This window comes from Wyeomyia smithii, chromosome 1, assembly GCF_029784165.1.
Source record: "Wyeomyia smithii strain HCP4-BCI-WySm-NY-G18 chromosome 1, ASM2978416v1, whole genome shotgun sequence".
NCBI classification, from domain to species: domain Eukaryota; kingdom Metazoa; phylum Arthropoda; class Insecta; order Diptera; family Culicidae; genus Wyeomyia; species Wyeomyia smithii.
Genome location: NC_073694.1, coordinates 68,017,546 through 68,032,799, shown reverse-complemented (window position 1 = coordinate 68,032,799; position 15,254 = coordinate 68,017,546). Strand labels below are relative to the sequence as shown.

Sequence of the window (15,254 nt, the reverse complement as noted above, 5' to 3'; positions counted from 1 at the left end):
CTATTGGACCATGGTTCCTAAATGAGAGCCATGTCCACCATGTCTTTTTCGAACCTCTCACACAAAAGCGGAAGCACCTTTAGCGAATTGGTTCCATTGTTACTTTGAGTCTGCTCCTCATGTCTTTTAGGCGGGGCAGAGTCAAAAATTCCTTTCCGTAGGGAGCTGTTATCGTTCTCCACTAATCGATTTTTTCTGTCGCCATCAATTCAGTCCTAAGGACCTGGTCTTGGAGCCACCAATTTGGCACCGCTAGATCCTGCTATCGAATCACTGGGCGGTAGTGAGATCAGTGCATGCGGGCTCCTTTTCCTTCGGTTTAGAGGTCTGACGTGGTAGTTGTTCCATTCTTCGGAGTTGCGTTTCGCCAAAACGGAAGTTTATCATGAAGTGGCGCTCAGCTAAAATCTGTAGTGATTCCTCATCCATGTATGTTGTCCATCCGGCATGTCTGTCGGCGTTTGTGCGGTTTATCATTTGTCAGTTTTTCGTGGTTATACCGTTACTTCGGCTCTCTATGAGGCTTTTTATCTGTTCGTCGTTAAAATCCGCGCTTAAGTGGGATAATACATGAAAGGTTTCCGGACGATGAATGTCTTTCATGTCCATGGCAACTAGTTCGGCCAAGGCACAAGTGATCGAGTCACATCCTTCAGCCACAAGGCAGTTGCTTCTGGTTTCTGCGGCACCGTTCATACTCTGGCCTGCCTCCATTCTTGTCGTGGCACTTGCTTATGTAGTATTTAGCACTCACTATATGTAGCGTCCTTTTGTCATTTGAATGTCTCATTTTTTCTATAGTTTTCAGTTTCTTATCTTTTTCATTATTCCCATCCCTCTCTTGCTAAAGTTGGTTTTCCTCTGTTTTTTTCCTTCTCCTCGTTGCTACTGTATTTGTTACATTAATTTAATTCACCTCACAATTATTCTATATAAAAACCACTCAAAGTTTTGTCTACCGTAGAACATATTCGTGTATAACTTGTTGTCTACTCATTCGATTAAAATAAAGCTAGTGCAAAAAAAAAAAGGTTTCAAGCTTGTCTTCCACCATGGAGCTCAGGACAGTTAGGTTGGCTTATATCTTTCGCCACAAAATTAACAAATCGGGCTAAAACAGAGGTTTTTAATCGTGTTGTATAAAAACAACCAGAGCCGTTTTTGGAGGCAGCTTGTAGTTCTCATTGTTTATGGTGCCTTTGGTCACGAACGGCAAACTCCATTTGTCAAAGCGTATATGAGTCGTTAAATCAGTTACTTAAAAACGAATTTCATTTTTTTTAATAGGGGGGGATGTTTTGTGATGAATTAATTGTTTACTAATATTTATTCAGAATTTTTATTGTGTGTTCTGCCACAAACGGTGACATATCAACACTATTACATATATTTTAAGCTTTATTTCATTAAAAGATTGTAATTGCTTCCACAGTTAAGTGAATATAATTGTAGGAAAATTGTAAACCTACTTGTCAAGAGAAAAAAAGGAGTTTAAAATTAAACGTGAATCTAATCTTACACCTATCTTACTGACTATAAAGTGAGCTAATCGTTGTAATTGAGAATTGCAACAAATTTTGGCGGAACTTATAGATAATTTGGTTTAACATATTTTCTACTGTTTCCACATTAGTTAGTTTGTGTAGTTCATTCGTGCTAAACCAGCGAGGACGCTTCAATATCATTTTCAGAAGTTTGTTCTGAATCCTTTGAAGCATCTTCTTTCTGGTTGTACAACAACTTGTCCAGATGGGGATTGCATATAACATTGCTGGTCTAAATATTTGTTTGTAAATTAACAGTTTATTTTAGAGACAGACAAGTCTAGAATTTTTGTTGATAAGAGGATTCAAACAATTTATATATTTGTTGCACTTTGTTTGGATATTCTCAATGTGCTCCTTGAAGGTAAGATTTAATTCATAAATTAGCCCTAAATATTTAACTTGGTCAGACCAATTTAAGATTGCACCGTTCATCTTAACAACATGATTATTAGTGAAATTGAGAAAAGAAACTCTTGGTTTATGGGGAAAAATAATTAATTGTGTTTTTGATGCATTAGGAGAAATCTTCCATTTCTGCAAATATGAAGAAAATATATCTAGACTTTTTTGCAGCCTACCGCATATGACACGAAGGCTTTTTCCTTTTACGGAAATGCTTGTATCGTCACAAAACAGACATTTCTCACATCCTGGTGGTAAATCAGGAAGATCAGAAGTAAAAATATTATATAAGACTGGACCCAAGATACTTCCTTGAGGTACACCAGCTCTAACAGGCAACCTATCAGATTTACTATTCAAAATGTTAACTTGAAGAGTGCGGTCTGTCAAGTAACTTTGTATCATTTTTGTGATGTAAAGAGGAAAACGGAAATTGCACATTTCAGCTATCAACCCTTTATGCCATACACTGTCGAATGCTTTTTCTATGTCTAGAAGAGCAGCTTCAGTGGAATAAAAGCGAATTTCAATAGCTTTTTCTATTTAAACGATGCTACACAGCAAACTTGACCTTTGCGGTGGACTTCTTGCAGGAAACTAATTTAAATAAGATTTTCATCGGATTGTCATCAAATATTCAGGGTGAAAAATGCAACAATTAAGTTAATTTTGCTTCTATTGATTACACTGGTCTACACAGGCCACACCTTAGAGCTCAAATTAAAAAAATTGAAGGTTTTAACTTTTTAGCCATTCCTGAGAATTTTGGTGCCCGTAGCCGCTAAAATTTTCCCAGAGACTCAAATGTGTTTTATCGTAAACATTACGTTGAGGCGACGAACTCGGCAAGCAATTACTATGCGACACTCTCACGTAAGTTGATATGTTTTGGTAACGGCTAGGGGCACCAGAATTCACAAAAATGGTTAAAAAACTATAATCTCTCGCAACTTTGCTTTTGTGCTTTTGTGCCCGCACTTTGGCCATAAGGTTTGTAAGTCCTCAGAATCGACCATTTTCCACATATTTACCTATGATTTCTTCAGTTCTTCAAATGTCTTCACATCTTCAGGAAGTTTCAGAAGATGCTCTTTCATGGTAGCCCAGTATTTCTCGATTGAGTGCAGCTTCGGAACAATTGGGGAGATAATAACTTTCGGCGTGAAATCAGCAAAACGCTTTCCAAATCAAATAGTTCTTGGCGAACTTGGACATTTTCTATGTAGACCATCAAACTTATCCTTAGCAGTAAAATACAGGTTCCTTGGAATTTGTTTGGAGTTCTTAACATGACTCTCGACGTCTATTACGCAGCACTGTTATTTGCGGGTTTTAAGCTGTACTCCCTCTATCATTTGGGACAATTATTTTTGCATCGAACAGTCTTGATTGATTTCTTTTGTAGGATGTTTTAACATGAAAACTGGTAGTCTGGACCATAAATCAACAGAATAATAAATAGATCATCGAATTTTTCACCTCGTTGCCTCAAAAACTCTATATTATCATTCAAGGAAAAATTAAAATAACTGTCATTTCAATAGGCTTACACTTAAACAATTTTCTACAAAAATGAACAAAAATAAAAAATATTAAACCTTGAGATCAAAGAGAATCCTACCGTATGGTTTCTAAATTTGATAAAATGCGCTAGTTTTCTGTCAGGTTTTAGGGTAAGTCCAGAGATGGTTTTTGTAGAGAAAAATTACATGTACCTAATTATTTTTGTTTTTGTGATGTTTCAGTGTAATTTTTATCTGAAAATTGATTTTCTTTGACGTAGTTTTTGGATGAATAGAGTTTAACTTAAGCCCAAAAAAAATCTTCCATAGATACGTCCTTTTAAAAAGTTACTTTTGACAAAAAATATTATTCTTGTTGCAAAGTGTTGTCAATATGAAAATAACACCTAACGTTTTAATTGAATTTCATTTAAATTCAATATAGTACATGTACAAATCGGTTTTTCAGCACATAACCTGCTGTAAAATATGGATACAATCAACAACAACAAAACTATTCATAAAACAATAATCAGACCCAAGTTTTGTACGATTGTTTCGAAGCGTTTTTATTTTGATTCCGTCTAAAATAACTTGAGATTTGCCTTAAGCATACACATTTTTAAAGCAATTATTTAAAACCAAAAACAACATCATCAAGTTGGCAACCTTGCAACAGAAAACAAATCGCTCTCACTCTCCGGCAGCTCCGCAGGAGCAACAACAGAATCGTCGATCACTTTCGATTCCCCCGGTTAACGCGCTTGGGGGCACTAAGGAGCTCGAGTTTCACTAACTGTCACGATGGTGGCGGCGGCGGCGGCGACAAAAAGAACGGCAGGAACAGGCGCGAAAGCGACGCTGTACTGCCAGCCGCCGAACTGTGCTGATGTACACGACAGGTTTCTGCTCTGCTCGGAAGGGTTCATCGGAATTCGCATGCAGGGCGTGCGGGTGGCGTAACCGGGATGGCTACGGCTGTGCTGCTGGTGGCTGGGGGGTGGGTTGAAAAGATCCGACAATCGACTTACTTTCGAACGACTTTGCCCTAATATGTGTGTAACACCACACCACACGATTGCCGTCGTTTGTAATCGATTGGCCAACAAAGGGCTTGCGGTGGGTGGCGGATTGAGAATCAGGAAGGGCACCGTCGTCGGTTAGGCACCCGAGGAGGACACGTGGTGAGGCAGCGAACCATTCTCGTCGGTATCTGCTGTGCCGTGCTGTATGTTGTGCGTTGTGTTTGATTCGGTTTGGACTCGAGTTTGGCTCGGCGGTGAGCGGTTTTGTGTGTGACGTACGTGTGTGGTGTCTTTTTCGCCAGCAGAGTCCATCCACACGTAGGTACGTACCTATTTGCTGTACGCCCGTCCCGTCATAGCAACCGGGGAAGCGAAGTACCGATCTAAACTCATTGCCTGCCAGTCTGCCTACTTCGGTTGTGTGTTAAGTAAATTTAGGGGTCGGCTAACCTGGTTTGATGGCAAAATTTCTGCGAGCAGCCGAGCAACAGCAGCCGCAACTAAGCTCCTATCGCTAAAGGTGAAGATTAGTAAGTTCGAGCGACGGGGCTTCGGGTTCGGTCCACAAAGCGGGCCTACGGTGAACGCGCACAGTAAGATCAAGTTTCCAGCAGTGCGAAAAATAACCGGTGCGCGCAGTGACCAGTGCAGGTTCCTGAGGTTTGCTCTAGCTAAACAGTTGCATAGCGGATTTTTTTCCTCATCTGAAGTGCCCAGTGCAAGGAACAGGGAAAGTGGCGAAAAAAACTACCTCAAACATCGGGTGTGAATGGCGAAGTGGGCAGCTATCAGTAAAAATGTAAGTTAAGCTTAGCCAATTATCGCTGCGTTGCTCGGGCATGGGCTGTTATTTGCATGATGTTTTCGACAGCTTTATTTACTACATAATTAGTGGAACGAAGCTTGCCTGTGTCCTTTTGTCCAAGGCCACCGGCAGAACGGAAAAGTTTGCTGGGATGGTCGGGAAAGTTCTACTTTTCATCTGTCATGTTGTGATTCTTTTTTTTCTGCTCTTGTTTACGTCGCCTTTCGTCGCCAGCCGCCCTTTTCCACGTGGAGACTGTAATTACTAAATAGCCGTTCATTTGTGTTGGTTCCGTTAGGTTGGTGGGGGACAGGAGAGGGTTTTTTCCTCGGGTGTTTGTATTGGTGCGACGGCCGGTCAGACGGTTGCCAACGGAGAATCGTTCAGTTCAGACTGACAGCTGGCAGGTTGGCGGCCAGCCGGAGCGCTGCTGTGCTTGTGTGCTGTATGTGCATTACGTGAGCCTTTTGTAAGTAGGCGTTATAGCACAATTATCGCATCCGACTGGGCAAGTAATGTGCGTAGATTTGTTTATGCTGTGGCGAAATTGCATAATTCGGCCCAATGCGCTTTGACGGAACGGGGTCGAGTGGTAAATTATCGATGCCAACAGTTTGGCAGATCTTCTCCCGTTCTGGCACTTTTTCTGTTCCACTGGCCGTTTCATTCTTGACTGGTTAGAAGCTGATTTTAGTTTACCTGAATGGAGAAACTTCGTTCCAATTGGTAGCCAAAATTGTTTCGGAAATGTTCTATCCGAATAATTCATCAATATGTTTATATTTCCTATTTAAAACTACTTCAAATAAGGTTTACAATGCTAAGGAGTCAAGATTTTTTAACATTGAAACCGAATCATTTCCAAGAGGTATATAAGCAATAATCAACCCGATCTAGTAGCAACAGAAGAATCGAAAATTTATCATGGTGTAAGATATTAATGTTTCCGGGAATATTTCCTAGTTTCAAACAAACGGCTTATAATACGTAAATACTCAAATGCCCAACAAATTAGTTTGCATACATTTTATTATTTTATTATTTTATTTTTTATTTTAATTTAAGGAGTAAATGTAGTAATGAAGATAGAAAATTAAACTAACTGAAAATATGATTGTAGAAACTACGAAAAATATAGTTCAGCAGGTGGGACTCGAACCCACAACTTCCAATCTCCGGTCAGATGTGTTCCCGTTACACCACCGTAGAACGTAAAGGCGTAGTTCTAGAATCGAGTTTTGTATCGCTTATCCAATCCTCGCACTTCGTACATTTACTCAGTAGAGACTATTATTTATAGCTGGCTATTGTTTCAACACCCTCAGTGGAAGTTGGAATGACTTCTCAGTGTGAGAGATAGAAACGTGCCAGTAAGTTGCCATCTCTACCAGCATTATTTTTTTAGTAAACTGATAATGTTATGTACTGTTTTACACATAATTACGTCTCTTTGTGGTTGTTGGACAAAGTGCCAATCTACGAGTTCCCATTGGAAAAGCAAACCTTAGTAGCCGTTACTTTCAGAGATTCCGAGTGGAAGCTTCGCAGCCGCAAAGTCAGAGTCAGCTTTAAGTGCTATCCCCATTGCTTCCGTGCTGGGACCGGGCTGAGTCCGGGCTGAGTCCGGGCCGTGTCTGTGCCGTGTGTCGTCCGTGCTTGTTTGAGATTGATTGCATGCGTTCTTACGAACGCATTCATACGGAGCAAAGGAAACAGCGCTTCAATAAGCTGGTATCCGCGGTTTAAAATATATCTCCATGTTACAAACTAACTGGCCAGAGAAACAACCAGTTGAATTCTATTCTATTTTCTGAGCCCTTGATGTACGATTTACGGCCGTTTTATGTTTGCCCGAATGTTTTTAATTTGTTGATTACCGAGTGAGATTTTTTTTTTCATTGTTGTATGGTGTAATTTTGTCCTAATGTAAGTCCAATTGTATTATAACGAAGTGTTTGGTTATTATTGCTACCAAACATAGGTTTTGTATACTTTCAGAACTGAATTAACAAGTATCCTGTAACTAAGTAGAACTAGAAAGTAAAAAACTTTGAAAAAAAAGATAAAAACTTAAAATTTATGATTCCTCAATCAGGGTTGCAAATTTTCACTGTCAGTGATAGATTCTCAGTTGAAACTAAATACTACGAATATCAGCATCAACATCAGATTACTATTCTTCTTAGAACGCAAATCCGGGATAAGGGGTTATATACCTTTTTAGTTTTCAAAAAACCGAAAAAAAATTATTGTATTATACAACACCTTGAGAACATTTTCACAAATTTTCATAAAGATCTGAGCAATAGGAAGAAAGTTAGAGCGATTTGCAGCGCGCCTCGCCAAGGCCGCATAAGCTAAACTTTAAACTTTACACGCGATTATCTCGGAATAGTGTTTTCCGAAAAATGACTTTGCCGTGATCCTGATTGCGGGAAAACTACTGAACCGATTTCCTTTATCTTTTTTTTTTTTTAATTTTCGTTATTAAATTCGCCGATCCTTGAACGATCGCTTTTTGAAACATACAGTTACATTTTGCCGCAAAAAAATTTTTAATGCAATTTTTAGCGCTCAAAACGTGCATTTTTTGGGAAAAACGTTCCCGTTTGCACTGAAAACAAAATACTCATAAAAGCGATCGTTCAAGGACCCGGCATACTTCTAAACTAATGAAATAATATGAGTTTTTTGATTTCGGTTGAACCGCTGAGTCTCTACCAGGATCACCGCAAGCCTCTGCAAAAAAATAGCGTTTCGGGGAAACGGCCATTACTCCAGTAATAATTGGTATATCTCAAAATCAAACGTATTTTGTTGTTGTTGATAAACTGTACTTTCAGAAAAATACCCCTTTGATGCAATGAAAATGGTGCTATGCACTGAAAAATAGATCCAAACTTCCCTCATTTTTCTCGACCAAAAAGGTATATAACCCCTTAAAGTACAACGTGCGTTTCATAAATTAAATTTATTTAACACGTTTGTCAGAAATAAACGTTTGATTTTTGTAGTACGTGACTATTTTTGTTAATTTTTGGAGTTAAATTGAAATAGGTTAAATTGAAATGAAGACAATGTCTTCATTCAAATGGTTCGTCAGCTAGAGGTGTCGCCGAATGCATTCCCCGGAACAGATTTAACTGAATCAAACCTGACAGCATTGACAACTGGCGGATTTTATCGCTCGTTTTATTACAAATTTTAAATTTTTCTTTGGGTTGCCTAACCATTTCCTATCCAGCACTCTCTAGACAATCATTTTGCTGACTAGAAACAGCCTCAAAAGATTTTTTTAAGCTTTTGATGCCTTGAGCAGTTTTTCTCCACTGTATTTATTTGATCGTTTAACCTTCGACTCACTAACGGGTGATTGACCAAGAGATTGCAAAACCGTGTTAAGGCAAACCAGCTGTGTCTTTACTATACACGTAAACAACTAAAATAGGTTCAAAACAATTTCAAATAAAACAAAACAATAATGACATCGCTGAAGCGAGCTAATCATTTCATTTCCAACATTTTCATGTTGTAAAGAATATAGTGTGAAAAATCCTTTTACTCAGCTCATGCGGAGTTTCCAATTCTTCAGCTAAATGATCCACCTCACCAGTATCAAGGAACATAATGAATGTTACTATAATGCTTGTAACATTACTTGTGCTGAGGTATAGGGTGTTGTATCATGTTCGGACCAGTCAGAAAATGTACCATGATCGGACCATTTTTTTATATGAGAGATTTCTCAAATATTGAATAAAAAACTGTATCAAATATGTACACGCATCATCAAAAAACTTCTTCTGGTGAGGTTCAGAAGGTTTCATTCAGATTACTTAAATATTGCTATTGTTAAAAAAGTTTTAAAAATGGTCTATTTTCGAGCGCAATTTGCCTTTACAATTGTTACCAAGTCTTGTTTTCAAGCAGTGATTTTAGAATCAAATATTTAAATATTGCAGTATACTTTCCAGTAATATGCTTCTGTAACATTTAAATTTAATGTAGGAACACTTTTTATATGAAATATTTGCTTAAAAGTTTGAATTGTTGGTGAAACGCAAAAGACGGGTTTGTATCATGATTGGACCAGCATTGAACCATGATCGGACCAACTTACTTCTGAGACATCATTGCTTCACTTTACTTATGCTTGATATACCCAATGAAGGATTCACGTTTAATTTATTGGAACAGAATAAAAATGATATTTATGAATTAACCTCTCAAAAACGATGTAAGGTTCGCAAACTAAAGCAAAATTATTTAAAACTTCACTATTAAGAGCCCACTATGCTTCAAATAGAGAAAATATAACTCAGTGTTATCCTTATTTAGGAAGCACTTCTTCCCGCGAATTTTCGAACAGTTTACGAGAGAGTTATAAATTAAAAAATATGAAAATTAATATTTGTGAATGTTTGGTTGTCATGGCTTTCGACGAGGCATCTCAAACATGTTAAGCTTAATGAAAACGGTCTTAGATGTCCAATACAGTGACGAATATGACTTAGGTTTCTACAAGAAGATTTATGACATAGCACCGATAACTTTCGCCAATGTACCTTAAACTTTGATTCGAGTTTTGATAAGTAAAAAATAATACCTTTTATTCTTTTAAATAACTATATCAAATAGATGCGATAACCACTAATAAATCAGTTTTGAAAAAATGACAGATAGTGCTTTCGTGAAGAGATGGCCGATCTCACTAAATTAAAATCGCATTGTTAGCAGCGCTTCTTCAATTTACAGGGTGTAAGGTAACTAACTTAAAATCCTTTGAGGGGTGATAGAGGACTCTATTTGATGAAAAAAAATCCTTCTACGCCTATGGTCAAAATTCTGCAAAATACTGCAGAGTTATTCACTTTTTCAGTTTTCGGTTATGTTTGCCTTTAACGAGGTCTATCACCAGAAGTGTGAGAGCTAGCTCATTTCTGTTGATTTCGTTGGGAAGCTGAGAAAATTTCGTGATCAATAGTGTCTTAAAAACGTCCAACTAGAGAAAACAAGAAGCACTTAGAAAGAAACAAATGTGAAATAAAATGTTTTTTGAGAACTAAACAGCAATTTTCTCTCTGAAATGTGTGATAAACATGAATTTTCTTGTTGACTAAATTAAACATTGAAATCCACTTTATAAGTTGTTCTCTGACATCAAGCATCTAGCTCTATTAGTTTAGCTGCTATTTCACTTTAAAAGCAATAAGTCGCGCCTGAGCGTGAGAGTGCAATATTTTTCACCGTGAGGTAACTTCCGTAACAAGTACCATTAACTGAATATCGCACTTCAGGCATTAAAGTTAGAGCATTGCAATATTCGGAAATTTGTAGTACTACTTGGGGACTACAAGTTTGTACATACATCGTTTCTCAAAATTGTGCTGGTGGAGTCAGCTATCGGTAAAACGAAACTGAAATTGAAAAAACACCCACAAATTAAACAAGCAAATTTGTCGTACTTGAAACTCAAATATAATTCATAACTTTTTCGCAATTATATGTAAAATGTTTGAAAATATTTTTACAATCACGAAAAAATATCTAGTTTATCAATATCAAGCCTTAACCAAACACCATGCAAGTAAAGCCCAGTACGCGAAGGGGAAAATCGCTTGAAGTCTCAGAAGCACACTGGTTCGATCATCATACAAATTCTATGGTCAGGAAAAACGATATATTTAAATGAATTTACGTCAAATTTGCTATAAATCGTTATTTTTGTAGCTGAACCGATAGACTTTTCCAATAAATATATTTTATTTATGATTACATGTAATTTTTTTTTTCACACAACATTTATTTGACACGGCACAATACAAATTAATGTTTTACGGAGCCAATTAAATCTAATGCCTTATGGTCTAAAATATCTTATAATCTAAAGGCAAATTTTTTATCCTCGCCGACTACGAGCTGAAACTAAATCTATTACTAAAACTAACATGGTTTTTTTATCCGAGATTCTTTTCGCTGTTGAATTGGCACCTTGATGCTCTTCAAGTAGCTATAAACATGTAGCATGTATGGCAAGTTTCGCTGAGCAAGGGTATCCAAAAGTAGAGATCTGGCGCCGCGGAATTCAGCACACACCCAAACCACGTGCTCAATGTCTTGGTACCCCAATCCACAAACGCAATGATTACTGCTCGCCATCCCAATGATTACATGTAATATTAATGGTGAAAATGTGACATGAAAAGTGATGTACCTTGAAATTAGTCTAAATTGGTCGGATCATGATACATTACCCTACTATTTTTATCGATCGCTACACCTGTTTCCTGATCCATCATTCTATCTTGCGAATTAATCCTTACAACCTCCGCTCTCAGTGCTGCATTACATTGGATGCATGTCTTTCGAACTTCTACTATTTCCTGATATAACTCCTGAAACCTGTCATGAAAACGTGACGAAATGATTTTTAAATTTTTCTTACGAGCACCGCCATGGCAATTCAGCGGATTGCAGCATTGTTTCTGTCTAGCTGCGAAATATTGGCCAAACTTTTTTTTCCATGGCTTCCGCATATAGTTTGCAAACGTTGAACACCATACCGAAGTTTGAACAAAATCCATTCTCACGGCGTTAAGTGCAATCGATTGTGATGTTCAGCTGTACACTTATTTTTCAAACTCAAACCTATTGAACACACCATTTATTTTCACTGTCGTGATCCATATAGGCTCGAAAATTACCGAACTGATCGGCGTGAAAATTTGTATGTAGGGGTTTTTGGTGCCTATAAAGGTTCCTATGATAGTTTGAGACCCCTTACCTTTTCTGGAAGGGAGGGGTCCCATAAAAATGAAACATAAATTTCTGCACAACTCAAGAACAAACCAAGCAAATGAAACCGAATTTGGCATGTAGATGTTTTAAGGGATAAAAAATATGTCCATAATGTTTTGACACCCCTCCTTCTTTCGGAAGGGAGGGATGCCATACAAATGAAACACAAATTTCTGCACATCTCGAGAGCTAACCAACTAAATGGAACCAAATTTGGCAGGTGAATGTTTTAGTGGTAACAAATATGTTCCATAATCGACCTCAGGCAACATTTTGGATTGTAAGATGGCAACTTCCGGTTTCTGGAAATCAGCCTGAAATGGACGACTTCCATTAAATATGAGTATCTCCGGAACCAGAAAGATGCACAGAAGCTAAAAACTGATCACAGACACAATCTTGAATTTTAAGGTGGTGACTTCCGGTGTCTGGCAAACTGCCGGAAATTACCAAATACCATTCAATATGAATATTTTCGGAACCAGAATTACGCCCAGATGACAGAAATTGATTTCACAGCCAATTTTAAAGTCCAAAATGATGACTTTCGGTTTCTGAAAAACAGCCCAAAGTGACCAAATACCAAAGCCCAAAGTGACCAAATACCAAAGTGACCAATATGAGTATCTCCGGAGCCAGAATGTTGCAAGAACACCACTATGAATATGTAGAATGGCAACTTCTGGTTTCTGGGAAACAGCCAAAACTGGCCGATTTTCGTCTGACATGAGTATCTCCGGATCTAGAATGATACACAGCAGCTGAAATCGACCACACACCCCATTTTGGATTCTATGTTGATGACTTCCGGTTCCTGGGAAACAGCCGAAAACGATCGAATAACACCCAATATGGGTGTTCTTCAACCAGAATGACGCACAGAGGCTAGAAATTATCTTAAATACCATTTTGAAATCCAAGATGGCGACTTCCGGTTTGTGAATAACAGCCTAAAATAACCAAATACCATCCAATATGGGTATTTCCGGAACTGTTATGACGTACTGAAGCCACAAATCGTCCTCAGACAACATTTTTAATTGTAAGATGGCGACTTCCGGTGTCTGGAAAACAGCCGAAAATGACCAAATACCACCCAATATGAGCGTTTCTTTGACCAGATTGACGCACGGAGGCCAGAAATTGTTCCCAAATGCCATTTTAAAATCCAAGATGGCGACTTCCGGTTTGTGAAAATTAGCCTAAAACAACCAAATACCATCCAATATGAGTATCTCTGGAACTAGAATGATGCAATGAGCTAACAATTGACCTCAGGCACCATTTTGAATTGCTAAATGGCAACGTTTAGGAAACAGTCGAAAATGACCGAATAATACTCAATATGAATGTTTCCGTAATCGAGATGATGCATAGAAACCAAATATTGACCCTGGAAACCATTTTCAATTTAAAGACGACCACTTTTAGTTTCTGGAAAACAACCAAAATAACTAAATACCTCCCAATATGGGTGTTTCTGGTGTCAGATTGATGCCTGAAAATCTGCTGAAAATGACCGAATACCACCCAATATGAATATATTCAGAATTAAGGCGATGTACAGAAACCAAAAGACGAGGATATTGTCATTTCAATAAACTCAATCATTTCAAACGATTTGTTATTTGACTTTGATCACATCCTATGGCCGATTCGTCGTGCATTTGCAGACTTTTAACACATCGCAAGGAATCAATAAATTTGGAAAGTTCAAATAGTACGATACCACATTTAAATTATGTTGAGGCCACATATATCGATCATAGCAGGTATAGTTCTAAATAGTCTTTGAATTTCTTTTCTTTCCATGACTTTTGAGCCACATATCAAATTGTTATAAAGTTTGTTATTTGTAAGTTCGAGAGATGACTCGTTCGTATGACACTACCCGGTCAACATTGTTACGTAACATTATATAGATTGTTACGTAACAGTGTTACGTTATGTTAGTTATACGTTAGCTGGAAGTAAGTGGAAGGTTTCTATCTCCCACTTTTTTACATAACATTGTAACATTACAATGTTACATTGGGGTAACATAACTGTAATATTGTAGTTATATTAAAGCAATTTAACGTTATGTAACACGATTATTTTTGTTACGTAACAATACTTATATTGATGTTATGTAATGTGGAAGGTTTCTATCTCCCACTTTTTTACATAACATTGTAACATTACAATGTTACATTGGGGTAACATAACTGTAATATTGTAGTTATATTAAAGCAATGTAACGTTATGTAACACGATTATTTTTGTTACGTAACAATACTTATATTGATGTTATGTAACGTCATTAATGTAGGTGTTATGTAAATTAGATGATTATTTCCTGTTTTGTGGAACATTGTTTTATATGTCCGCAATATGCTTCAAAAAATCTTTTTTTGCTAAGTTTTCAATGATTTCTACTGAATACTTTCGAAAAAGAATCAATAGCTGTGCTATTTCCCTGTAGATCGAGCTAAATATCAAGGAAAAATATAAACAGGTTAGGCCTAATCAGTAAACCTTTAGTACCTAATTAAATTAAGTAAACTTTTCGGACGGTCTATAAATAAGAGATTTGAAAATGAAAAACTTTTCTGAAAAATCCGCGTGAATTCCGAAAACCGCGCAAATTCTAGAATCCGCGTAAAAGTAAGAAAAATCGTGTAAAAAGACCGTGAATATTCTTTACACTACACTACTTGTTCCCTTGTATATTTTAATTGTTCCTGCGGCCTTGTTACACTGCCGACTACCGACTGACAAAGAATAGAACATCCATCGCGAGAGAGACAGATCTAAAACATAGGAGTTTTACACACGATTTCAATTAGCTGCTTAGTTTGATTCGTTTAGGGTGAAGTCCCGGTTAGTAAAAGTTGGCACTCGAGGTGCACCATAAGAACTATCTTGCGACTATTTGCATGTCGAATCACCAGCAGCGACTGAAGCCACGTTGGTAATGGGCGTAAGCGAAATGAAGAATGCACTATGCTTGGGATGGGAATACCATCAGTAACTACTTATAGTTATCAGTAAGGAAAACTATCATTAACTATTAGTAAAGTTTTTCTTTTGCTGATATTGTTTGCACTTTTTTTCGTAGATGAGATACTCTACAGTCATATAATTTTCACATAGGCGCAACTAAGAAAAATCTTAGGGGAGCTCTATTCTTCTT

The 15,254-nt window shown here is 37.5% G+C and overlaps 1 protein-coding gene across 12 annotated transcripts in view; it reads left to right on the top strand.

Moving 5' to 3' along the window:
• LOC129724438 (sex determination protein fruitless) overlaps positions 1-15,254 on the top strand; it is a 658,376-nt gene that overhangs the window by 327,752 nt on the left and 315,370 nt on the right. Inside the window, exon 1 of one of the 12 annotated variants that reach the window (XM_055679397.1) lies at positions 4,682-5,275. The exons of the other annotated variants lie outside the window; for them this stretch is intronic. Within the exon in view, the coding sequence (XP_055535372.1) occupies positions 5,274-5,275 (2 nt within the window). The 5' untranslated portion in view covers positions 4,682-5,273. Of the gene's footprint in view, positions 1-4,681; positions 5,276-15,254 lie in introns of those variants that run through there. 12 annotated transcript variants of the gene reach the window in all.